Source organism: Parasteatoda tepidariorum, chromosome 8, assembly GCF_982258835.1.
Source record: "Parasteatoda tepidariorum strain Cologne lab strain chromosome 8, Ptep-v5.0, whole genome shotgun sequence".
Classification (NCBI taxonomy): domain Eukaryota; kingdom Metazoa; phylum Arthropoda; class Arachnida; order Araneae; family Theridiidae; genus Parasteatoda; species Parasteatoda tepidariorum.
The window spans coordinates 80,759,665-80,773,258 of NC_141762.1; the positions used below are offsets into that span (position 1 = coordinate 80,759,665).

Genomic DNA, 13,594 nt, shown 5'->3' on the forward strand with positions numbered 1-13,594 from the left:
AAATACATCAAAAGGAGCGCAATTCATGCAATCTGGAAATTTTTTCAAATTGTGCTTTTCAATTCTGTTAGCTCATAAAGTTTCACTTTCTTGTTCGATTTGATGATGGGGTTTTTTGGTTTTTGTTTGCGCTTGACTCTAGTATTTGATTCCCACTTGAACTTCTCTAATACTACTTTCAAAAAGATTATTCTACAGACATAGAATGGTATAACAAGTTCTAAGATTTCTGCATAATTTATAACTCCTTATTCTAAGGTTCTAGCAGACAAATATACAGAATTTTCAAATCCGAAATCTTTCAAACAAGACCATTACTTTTAGAACCGTTATGCATTTCTTAAATATGGGGGTAAGAGAAAGCAAAATTTGTCAATGAGTCAAATAAAAAAAGATTCAGTTTTCATAAACTCTCTCTGTATTAACAGATTTATCCCAGATGATGATCCAGTAAATCACAATATAAGTGTGAAACCCATGAGTAGCTAAAATCTGTACAGTACCATTGCTAGGATCATAGTGAAACACACTTTTATAACTCTATCATTTTTTTCAAATTTAAGCCATATAAGAGCTATCGTCATATCAGAATATATTTCTTTACAATATATAGAATTCAAACATAGGAGAAAAACACTGAATATGAAAAAGTACACATCTTGCCACTTTCTAATTATTCTGTCATTCAGTCATGAGCCATATTCAAATTTATGTCAAAAGAAGTTACATCTAAACACTTACACCATGCCTATTATCATGCACAACATCATTATTTACCTTCAATTAGAATCATAATACCAACTTAATGAAATGCCTATTACATAACCCAGTGTATGATTTGAAATCTAAAAGTAGAATCCTTAACACGACACGCCAACTTTCCAAAAAGGGAACATTAGATTCAAACTAATATTTTCCCTTTAAAGTTTAAGAAAAATTGAATCAGATGCCTAACAAATATTAAATTTCAAAAATTCAGAATCCAAAAAATATTGTATTTTTGATCACTACAATGTCTGGTGTAGTCGGAATCTGAAATATATAGTCCAACTTTCTAAGGAATGCAATTTTTTACGACATATTATATACCCAAAGCTTCTATAGTGTTAAAATGCAACATTTTAATTTGGTGTAATCATTATCGAGAACTCAAAGTTTTAATGTCCGATATTGTAATTTTAAGTAATTATATACTTTATTTTAATTTCTTAAAAAAATCACGCATAAGAAATGAAATTTATTTCTTTATGAAATTAAAAGTAACCCATTAAGAATCTAAAATTTCTTTCATCACATTCAAAATTTCTTACACTCCTACAAAAGTCAACTTAAAGTTAAGTCTTATTTTTGCTATTTTGAATTATAATACTAAGCAAGTTTTCTTACATGTAATGTTTAATAATATTGCAGTTTGTGATGAATCTACTAATCATGCAATCAGGTTTAAGGAGGTTTTATATTCAAGGTATTACATATAATTTGTGTTCCATTTTAAGAATGAAGATTTATAAGATTGAAAAATAATCAAACCTTATCACTTAAAAAAATAAATAGTGTCAAATTAAAATAAATAATAATAAAAATCAATTGTTTTTATTCAGAATAAATAAAATATTTATTAAGTTTAATAATAAATGAAAGAGCAGAAAATGCATTCGGTACATGAATTTTAAAGAGATTTCATTATGAATTTAATTTAGATTGAGTATTCTTGTCCAAGATTCAAAAGATCAATGGAAATGAAAACTCTTCTTCACTGTAATATGAACAATTTCGTATTTTGTAGCCTCCATTTTTCAAAGTATTATCTGTTAGTGCTCATTGCTTAGGTTTTTCTTAATATTTGAAATTATTTAGGTTTTTACTTTTATGCATCACAATTTTTTTTTTTTAAATTATCGAGCATAAACGTCTTTGAATGTAATTTTTGATGTAAAGATTACATTTAATTTCTAAGATCAGACAGACTTGCAACATATTAAAAAATATTTAGTTAAACGTCTTGAAAATTAAGTTATGAATCAAATATATGCTGTAACTAAATTTCTATATGGCGTGATAATTACTAAAAAGAGCAGCAATAAATTTTTAATGGCCAATTATTAAGTTTTGGTCTTGTGAAATTAAACTTTGTTTATAAATGGAATTCAATTAATAAAATGAGATCCATAATACTCTTTGTGCATTGCGTAAGAATCTCATTTAGTGATATACCCCGGGGAAATATATTCAAGTAAAAACATTTCTTTTAAAGAACCTCAGAAAATCAATAAGCAATTAATTTTATAAAATCTATACAGAAAAATAAATTTTCGCCTTCAAGCTGCAATCTACTACTTTTTAATTATCAAACATTAATTTGATATTGATCACAACCAAAAAAAATAGTTTCCATTCCATTTCTAATTTCTTATTATCAATATTAGTTGAACGATTTCTTAAACAATGAATGTTTTAAGTTGAGAAAATATGAAACAATAACATTTTGGTTTCTATCTATTTCTTTTCGGAAACGGGAATTACAATATTTTTATCAATAGAGATCTTTAGAAAATCAGCATTATTAGCAATTAATGAGAGGTTAAAAATGTGAGGTTTTCTTCAAATTAATCTTCAGCATTTTTGAAATTTATATTTATACTTATAGCTAATTATAGTTACATTTATAATTTTTCTAGCTTTTAAAAATACATACTCTAAGAAAGAAAGTTTTTATTTATTTATATTAAGCTATATTAAGGCTAATTTTTATACTTTTTCAAGTAAAAAAATTTTTACCTCAGAGTTTTTCTGGATTTACTTTTAATTTTCTCTAATGTGCTCAAAAGAAATAGAATATCTCAAAAATGGAATATCATTTGGAATAATATTCTGAAACAAATTAAGATAAAAGCAGTAAATACTTAAAATGCTATCTACAATAATACTAGCACAGATAAAAGGAGAGAGTTAGATGAAACCTTCTATGTAGATAAAACCAAGACATGGGATTTTGGAGAAAATATCTATTTGTTATTGATTAAAAGTGTGCAAGTAGTAGGATACTATTAGAAGATAAAAGAAAATCAAAGAAGGTTATTTTTGACAAATTGGACTAGAAACATATAGATTTTACTCCGCTAATTTAATTATGTAGTTTTAAATTTTTTGAAATTTGGTTTTATGTGAATCAACACCTCATTACGTTTCTTTTAATCTTTTATGTTTTAATTAAATCCAAGTCAGAAAAAAAAATCCTCGTTTTAGTTTACTTTAAAATAACAATTTGTTTATTCACCTATCCATAGTTCTTTTTCAGTACATAATTTTTATTTTTTAAGCTTAATATACATTTTGTCACTTAAATAAAAACTTAAATAATTTTACTCACTGGCATTCTTAAGATAGAACAATGAAATTTAAAGACTTTTCCTTTCCTTAAAAGTAAAAATCTAGACAATAAGGTTACGTTACTTGTCGATATTTTTCAAATTCATTTTCTTAAATTAAATTACGAAAAACATTTTTTTCAGATATAAATACATTTTTCTTTTGAAACACAAAAAAACAAAGAAACTTAGTCTAATAGTCCCTTATCAAAGACAACTTTTGAGAAGTTCTGCACTGTAAAAAATTCCGTATCAAATTATGGAAAATATGAGAGCACATAGGGTGCCCGTGCTTTTTACCGTACTTTACGGAACAAAAAAATCTGATACACAGTAATTTTTATTGTAAAATCATTGAATCAATGTAGTTAAATAATTATTACTACAAAATGTACGTTATAAAATTCATGGTAGAAATAAATTTTACGTTAAAACTAATTTTACTGTTCATGCACCCAGGATGCCGGTAGATTTTATTTTAATATGAACCAGTATTTGCAGTAAGAATAAAAGAATTTGAATTAGATATTTTAAGAATTAAAAATCTCCGGGATAAAATTGCAATAAAACTATCTAACGACATTTTAAACTTTTAAATGTATCAATAAGTTATAAAATCTATCTTTCAATAGATTTTGACCGCTAAATTTCGTTTTGTTTGATCATTCATCATTTATACTTTGTGATCAATTGGTGTTTTTAAAAGAAATTCAAAAATATATTAATTCAAATTTCTTACTATTGTATGTACAATTGGGAACTTAATACTAAAAAGAACCCCGGGGGCATTTTATCTGCTGGGCAAAAATTTTGTCATATTTAAAAATTCAAGAAATTTTACACCTTTTAGGAAACAATATGTCATATAAAAATACCGATAATGTTTCTTAAATAACACTTAAAAGTTTATTAATTGTAAACATGCTATAAAAATTGCTGTTTATATTTTTGAATGCTACTAAAGATGTCATTTTATAAAATTTTTAATTTTAAAGTATGCCGTGTTTTTTTTATCAGCGTGATTGCATGGTTCATGATTTCATTTAAGTAATCTGTTCCTCATATTTTCAAAAATTAAAATTATTTTTTAAAATCACATAATTTTGAGACTAAAACGATAAGGTTGTTTTTTGACAAAATTTAATGCTAATCATAATGAAACTAATTTCATTGATAATTGTTACTAACGGTATACCGATATAGATTAAATAAAATTTCTTACTGTTAGCATTGTTCATTTCGTCTTTTAATAATTATTTTGATAATTATTTTATTTCGATTCTCATAATTTTACAATTGTAAAATGTATTTGCTAATTAATCAAATAATCAAATTTATTTTTTTTCAAGATACAGGATAAACGACAATGTATTTTTATGATATTTACACTTTTAAAAAGTATTTTAGACTCCATAATAAATTTTAATAATAAAAAGAAAATTAAAAATTCTGCCATCGAATTTTATTTATCGTCTCATTAAATAATAAAGAAAGGTGTTGACAAGTCTGCAAAATAAAAAATTCTGGATCAAATTCCTATGAAAAATACCGGAACTCAGGTTGAAAGCACATATAACAGCCAAATATATTTTTACCGTAACTCGTCACGGAACAAAAATCTCTTACATCATTATTTTTACAGTAATAATTACGGTAAAATCACTAAATTACTCTAATTAAATAAATATTACCTTAATTGTGTGGTATAACATTTTACGGTAAAAATAGGTTTTACGGTAAATATAATACTGTGTAATATAAGGTGTCGTTACTTTATACTGTAATTTGTCCCAGAATTGTTACAGTACATAGGTTATATAATTTTATTTTTCTGTCCATCAAAAATAGATAAATTTAATAATGAATTGGTTCACCACAATCATTCATTTCCTATATCACAGACTACTCATTAAAGTAAAGACAGCGAAGTTTGATAAAAATTGTAATATAAAAAAGTTTAGTTATTTACCTCCATCAAGTCCATACTTTTGTTGAGTACCTGGAGCATTAGCAGTGTCCCATCGTTCGATTTCTGTGACTAATGTTCTATATTCAGTTGTAGCAGCAACTAGAAATTACAGAAATTTTTTTTCACAAAAAATACATAACTGATAATAACAACATATTTTATTTGCATTTAAATAAGTACATTATTTAAATGCAAATAAAATATGTTATTTAATAAATAAAATAGTTATTTTGATAAATTTGTAAATCCGTTCGAAAATTTGTTCTTTTTTTGTTTCGTTATTGACACAATGTTAAAAGAAATCATCTTTCAAATAAACAACAAGTTGCAAAATAAAGGAAGTAGTATTGAATAAAACATTTATTATATGCACAATTTACCAGCAGAAAAAAAATGTTTGATATTATTTTTTGCACTTGTGCAATATGTTAAAAAAAAAACAGTTTGTAACGAGTTTTGTTCAATTGCGAAATTAGAATTTCAACTAAGGTGGCACTTAAACATTTTTGTCCGCTTGCGCCTAATTGTGGGATTGTAACTGAACTTACATGGGGGAGAGGAGGACTAGTAGGGACAATTTTTTACAAACTTATCAAAAATTCGTCTACAACATGAGTTCTTACTAATGAAGAATTTTAAGAATGATTTGAACAATTACCTACAGTCTGGTTGACATCTGAAATTACAAAGTTTATTTTCTACTTAATTTTTTTTTAAGAAAAAGATGCTTTTGCCCATACTAGCTACGCTTAGAATTGATTCCAATTTTTTTCACAAACAAAGTCTAACTATGCAGCTTTTCCGATTGCAGGCGGCTAGTAACTTTGATTTATAAAAGAATAATAAAAAAATTAATAAAAAAAAAGATGTAGTTCGTAAAATTAGAGAAATTTCAAGAACCTGATGGGGTCCTAAATAAATTTCGATTTCAAACCACAATTTTTTGTCATACAATTAATACCAATTACCCAATTATTATCTCAACATGAGATTTCAATTTTTAAAAATAGCAAAAATCAACCAATCTTATTACAAGGATTGCTAGTATAGACAAACTTGATATCTTTAAAACGTTGCATAGTAAGACCCTTATTAGTCCTTCATTACAGCTCAGAAAAGTACATCTAACGTCAAACGGAAATGAATTTTAATTCTGAGTCTTTTTTGAGAATAAATGTTGACATTTTTGTAAAATACTAGTATACTAGTTTTGGAAAATATATATTTTCATATCATCAAAAAAATAACGTGTCAACTTAAAATATGGATTGATATGCAGTTCTGGTAGTTACTGACGATGAACATTACTAAAGTGACAGGAGAAATGGATACTGTCATAACTATTTCTTCTCATGAGATTCGGACACGGTTCCCAGTAGAACACTGAAGTCAAGCATCACAGTCTGCGGTCAGTGTGTGGGTGGGTGACCACTTGGATCAGTCTGCGTAGGGACCGAGGGTGTGCGGTATTGATCCTGGTTAAGCTGTTCTATCGTAAAGTGCTCGACTTCGCGTTCAGGTCGCTGGGTTACTGAAGCGGGGGTGCCATCCCCTCTGCAGAGGATCAAAATTGTGATGGCATGACTTCGGATAATCCTCAGGGATGTTTTTCAGACCGTCGCTAATAACCCCTTGTGCAGCTCTAGAGCGACGCAGCTGAACTACGACAACAGCAACAAATCTCATGAGATTTGAGAAATATTTTTTTTTTCAGAAAAAAAGATTCATGTTTTTCGAATAACAACATGCATCTTTTTCTTTATTTCTTTAGCATATTAATTTACAAATCTATAGAAAAATACACGCTTCCAACATTCTGCGCAACAGGATGAGCAGCATAATTGCGAATTTAAGAAAAAAACTTAACTATCACAAAGTCAATAACTCTTGATGGATCATGGTTTTCAAGAAGTATTAGTTTTAACTCTTCAACATCTGGTGAGTGTAGTGAAATTCGGATTCACTTTTTGAGTCAGAGTTGGTAAATAGGGCTTTTTTGTTTCCAAGGTTTAAGATTCTTTTGAAAAAGACTTTTTCTTTCTCTTGTTTTTACCTTTTTCTCTGTCTGCAATGGAATTGTTTCTTTCCATTTTTTACCAAAAACATAAAACGTTCGCATTTTCTGAAAATAACGCACGTGGTTTTTGCTACGTCGTTTTTGATTGGGAAACGAATCAGAAAAGATTATTTCCGCATTGGCAAGTGCAAAATAAATTTCAAGTTAAACCAGTTTTAATAATAAATTTTAATTTGATGAAATAATCTGAATAAGCGACTCACGTAGTGCAAGGCTCAGTGATATATTTCTCATTGAAGCAATTAAGTAAACAACTGGCAAAATAGAAGACAGCACCAATTTCTGATTTTCTGTTTAGTTTAATGTATTAAAACAAATAGTTAGTAAAACTTTTGCTTCCGATTTTATTTGATTTAAAGCAAATTCTATTATTTTAATATATTTGATAAAGCATCTCTTTTAATTTTTCTCAACAAAACCTTTAAAAGAAGGATTAATATAATTATTTTGCGCTAATTTTATTGTTTGATATTAAAACCGCTAATTTTGAAAGTGTTTTCAAAATTATTTTATTTTAGAAAATAAATGCTATCAAAGTTGTTACATTTGAAACCAATCCATTTTTTTTCCTATTGGAAGTTGTATGGGGCCAGTTCAGACTTGTCCAAACTAACCTCACCACCATGTGTCTACACTAACCACAAGATGACTTGCGTTTGTTTATGGTAAGTACTGGTCATTTGAAGCTATACAGAGAAAATTTTGACATCAAATTAGGTAAAAAGAGCATAATTTATAATAAATTACCCCCTTCTGGAAAAATTCTTAAAATAGAATATTTTAATATAAGAGTGAAAAAAATACTTTTGCGACTTAAAAACATTATTTTGCAACTTCTACTATATCCACAGCATGATTATGTTACTGCTCATAACTGTGTTCATCAGTATTGCTAATCTACGATGTGTCACAGAGAAAATTAAGAACAACTAATTATATCCCCTGTATTTGTTGTCCTTTCTGTTTCTCCTGGTTATAAAACTTTTTTTTTAATTTTCTAGTTGCACATATTTTTTTTAAATCTAGTTTGAACCGTTTTACCATTATACTTCAGACTCAGGCGAGGTGTGTATAACATGCCCTTCTGAAAGATCTGCAGCTTAAGTATATGTGTTGTATACTTTAGCACTTAAAAATTAAAAGATTTTACCTTCTTAGTATCAAAAATGTATTAATATATTTTAATAACATATCATTTGGTTCTGTTAATGACTCATCAGATTTGCTTTATTTAATCCTAATGATTTCATTAAAATAAGCGTTTTACTGCATGCATATCCAAATTCAATAAACTTACAAATTTAGAACACAAAAACGAAAATTTATTGTTGTAAATGGCGCAACATTCATCAAAAGGCAATAGCCTAAGGAACAACATACGGCAGTAAGGTACCTGGCGTTGTATCTTGCACCAGTTTTCTAAGTATAGTCTAAAGTATTATATTCTTTTAATAAAGAATTCGTTTGCTAAAAATAGATCTATCTATATCAGGCTAATGAAGTTTTACATATTCAATTTCATGCAACATTTTTTATGTCAAATGTATAGAAAAATATTCTGAAAGTACAACTAAGAAATATTTAAGTCTAGAAAAAAACTTAAGTTGTATTAAAAAATCTCGCACGAGCCATTTTGATTACAAAGAATACAATTACAGAGTTGAAATTTCACATATTGAAAAGGTCATTTTCATTTGTGGACTTAAAACTCAGTTTTTTTAACATCTTATCTGTTTGTAAGCCATTGCAATTTGATATTTTTTTGCAAATTTTTCACTTATTTTGCTTAAGGAGAAAATTTATTTTCATCTCGAGTTGTTTTTTATTTCACGTAGAAAACTGCAAACTTACGATGACTATCAATTGATGATTATTGAAAGATTTAATGGCATGTAAAACATATGTTTATGTACACAGTTTCTTGTAGTGTAGACTCTAAAAACACAATTCAAAAAGGAGTATATTTATTAAAAAATTTTTTTAAAAGTTATGAAAGTTTTTAAAACTGCTGCACAAATTAGTGTAATTATAATTGACTGGAGAAATTGTAGATAATTTTTATAGAAGAAAAAAAATAGCTACACCTGGCAGTTACGAATGATATTGGTTTGATTTTACAAAGACAAGCAAAGTTGTCGCTCAGCAGCTGAGAAATTTACGAACCCTAGATGACTTGGGAGTGTCTAAGACAGTGGTCCCCAACCTTTTTGTACCTAAGAGCAAATACCAGAATATCAGTCGAATGGCGGGCACCATTTATTTTTTCAAGATAAATTTATAGTTGGTAGACATAGGTAATAATACACACTACATATAGTGCACAAAAATTAAATTTCAAAAATTAATTTAACATATGAATACAATTAATAATTTTGTGTAAAAAAAATTATTACTAAATTGCTTTCAAAACATACGAAGTATAAAAATTATTTATAAAATACAATGGCATGTGGTGTTTGTCATGGCATTTCGTTGGCCAGCGCTACATAATCGGGAGAATATGATACTCTTTTTAAGAATGGAATTTAGTCCTTCAAATATATTCCAGAATTTCTTATGTGATATAATAGTTTTGAGGATAATGTCATCCAATGGAGATCCAAAATTTCTATATCCAATTCTTCTCGCTTTACTTGAAGAAATTCTGAAATGTATGTTGCTATTACGGTTACGTTTATTTGGTTGGTAAAAGGATTAACAAAAAAGTTATCAAAGACTCAATGATATTAAATTGCTGAAAGCGCTTTTTTAAATTGATCATTAAGCAATTGGAAATTGATGACAAATGTTAATAAGTCAATTTCACTGTCACCTATCAATTTTTTCATGTTTGGAAAATGCCCAAGGGACTTCATTTTCAAATGTGATATCCACAAAACTAGCTTAGCTCTGAATGAGTTTACAGCCTCTATCATTTTTGCTTTACGTTTGTCCTTTCCCTGCAGCTCCAAGTTTAAATAATTTAGTTTTCCCTTATGTCCGTTATGAAAGACAAATCTGCTAGCCAAAGAGGATCTCTTTGTTCTAAAAATGTTTGATTTTTGGTTGCAAGATAATTTTTTATTTCTCCAATTAAATGTAGAAACCTATCAAGTACACTACCTTTACTGAGACAGCGTACTTCAGTTTGTATTTGCATAGCATTTATTGGGAAAATGGAAAACTGAAATATTTAATCGTTGAGCACAAGCAGCGGGCGCACCTAGATCGATCGACGGGCGCCATGGTGCCCGCGGGCATAGGGTTGGGGACCCCTGGTCTAAGATAATAGACGCATTTATTTAAAGTTTTCTAATTGATAACTAAAATCATTGAAGTATAGATAATTTAAAAAATATGTGTTATTACTTGACATAATCCTTGATAGTAAATGAACTTTTCAGCAAGCTAAACCACCAATCTGCACTTTACGTTCCGCAGAAGTGCTTCGTTAAGCTAAGAATATTGAAGTTTTTAAATTGCCATTATTTATTACAAATTCAAGTGAAGAACGGATAATTTTACGGGGAATATCCAAGGTCTTTTAGCGTGGTGGACTTACAAAAAGATAATTATGTTTTAAAAGTTCGTTTTAAACAGGCATTTTATGATTGAGTTTATTTAAAACAGATAATAAGAAACACTGTTAATGTTAAGATAGAAGACTCATTAGTTTTGTTTTATTTATTCATCTTCTGTTATATGGTTATTGCTGGAAAACGAGTTCAAAAGTCGGAAAATACCAGGTGTTTTTAATAATTTAATTATTCTACATTAACTGTATTATATTATGAGTTTTAAGTGAAATCAAACACATTTTCATGAAACGTTAAAATGTTGTTATTTTTTCCTTAAACGCTAGTTGATTCAAATAATCACTGTTACCAACTTAAATATTTATATTTTAACGTCACATGTATTTCTATTTTCCTTCAAACAAAGCTATACAATATTCTTCAGTCATTCAAAATAGCTATACTCATAAAAACGTTCGCATTATGCTTATAAAATCTGCATTTATAAAAATACTAGCTTAAAAATTAGGTATTTCAATCTAAAAATGCATAAAATTTTATATCAATAAAAGATAAGTCTTAAATCATTTAAATAGACTTGATATAAACTACCAACTCTTAAAATAAACATATAACTTTAATCAGAAATTATGCATTCGACTTTTTTGATCCCTACATCCTCTTTACCCAAGGTACTTTCTTTGAAAACTCAGTTATAATTTTCTTATCTATATAAATACTAAAATGAAAAAGCGAAACCATTTCTAAAGAACCACCAGTCATTTCTGCAATAAATAACGCATCAGGGTTTTCTTCCTCAATAACAGACTGCTAAATTTACCCGTTCTATGAATATGCAGATTGCCCGGCAACCACTTGGGAATGGATTCGAACCCAAGCTCTTCATTTTCATTCACCTTTCTACGTTATAATTATTATTCTGAGAGAACCTAATGAATATATAATCAGCTTTCCTTGACTCCTTCTTGAACTAAGGAATTTTTGTTAGAACGTACCTGTTATTACACGCCGCGTTGGGAAAACTGGCATCTCTTCGGTGACAGGTTTTCTAGGTGAGGATGTCGGCAAGTTCAGTCCTGAAAAGCAGTTAAAATAAAATTACGTGAGCTTTCAGTCAAGGGAAGAATGGTTTTCAACCCTATTTAAAATATATTCTGCATAATATCATGGTAGAAATTGAAAATTCCTTTTTGCAATTACATTAATTTCTGAATATTTTAAGTAGGAATAAAGCCAGAAAAGTAGTTAAAATACATTTATTTTAGAAGTTTAAATATGATTAATTTGCACTTAGATTAGTTTCATTTGCTGCAAAAAATTCATAGTTTACAATAGAACCATCCACAAAAGAAAGTTCTACAATATTGATAGAGTTATTAATCTATGTAAACATGAGTTTTATTAGTCCTTGGTTCAATTCGATTTAAATAAAGGTAAAAGTTAGTTAAAATATAAAAGTTAAGCATTCTATTACATAGATTAATATTACAGAAATTTGTCCACTTGAATTGTTTGAATTGGCAGAAGAAGTAAAATACATTTTAGATTATCACATATAATAAATAATTATATTCGTTGCTATACTTTCTAGAATTTAAAATCAACTGTACAAGAAACATCAACATCATTGTAACAAACAGTAAGCAGTTGTTGAGACATTTCTGTCACATTTTAAACAGTCTTTCTTAATTGCAATAACAAACAATTTATGCTTATACAACTGATAAAAATAGTTTTTAAAACCATAATATAAAATTTTTCTACAGTGCTACTCGTTACAAATTTTAACAAGCTCCAATTGCATGAAGAACTGACGTTTCTTTTTTCTTCAAAAAGATCCATTTTCAATTCATTTCTTAATTTTTTTTAAAGATTAATTCGAAATATATCAACCATTTCATTACTAGCCAATGTGCCAACTTTTATAAAATAACTAAAGAATTCACTTACGATTAGAAACTGTCACTGAAAACAATTAAAATACAAATGGGTTACTTGATATTTATACACATTATTTTCTTAATAAAACGTTATTAATATAATTTATAAAATAATACATTTGTCATAATTATATCAAAATCTTTGCATGACTTAAAAAATCTGACTCAGTATTTGATTAAAATTTGTGAATTGACCTAACTGAAACCTTATTTTTTTATATTATTTCATAATTTTTTAATCATGCAGAAAATGTATCTTTTAAATAAAAATTTTAGAAAAATTTTTTGTCCATAAGTACTAAGTAAAATATTAAACCATACTTGATTTACATCAAAACAGCACTGACTGAGTAATAATGCGAAATATAGATTGAAAGTAATTAATTAACTATTCAAAAATATTTTAGTTTTTGCAACTATGAAATTTTAAAACATATAAACCAATTCAAACAAAATCATCAGTTTAAAGCCTGGATAAAATTGCGCCGGAATAAACTAAAAAAGTATAACCATGAAATGAGCTAAATTGTTGATGATATTTAGAATTAGTGTTTTAGATTAAGTTTGTTATATTAAGAACAAATGGTTTTAAAAATACTTTTGGTCAAGTAAAAGATTTTAATATATATTTGAAATCCATTTACCTGTTTGTGATGCTTATTTTTTCATTATTTCATTATTTTTTTTCATCTTCAATGAAAAAAACGATCTTAAATATTACCACA

At 27.5% G+C, this 13,594-nt stretch overlaps 1 protein-coding gene across 1 annotated transcript in view; it reads right to left on the bottom strand.

Moving 5' to 3' along the window:
• Nucleotides 1-13,594, bottom strand: part of LOC107444984 (lachesin) — a 186,174-nt gene that overhangs the window by 1,406 nt on the left and 171,174 nt on the right. Inside the window, exons 8-9 of the mRNA XM_016059278.4 lie at nt 11,925-12,005; nt 5,338-5,436 (exon numbers count right to left, since the gene is read on the bottom strand). Coding sequence (XP_015914764.1) covers nt 5,338-5,436; nt 11,925-12,005 — 180 coding nt within the window. The remainder of the gene's footprint in view (nt 1-5,337; nt 5,437-11,924; nt 12,006-13,594) is intronic.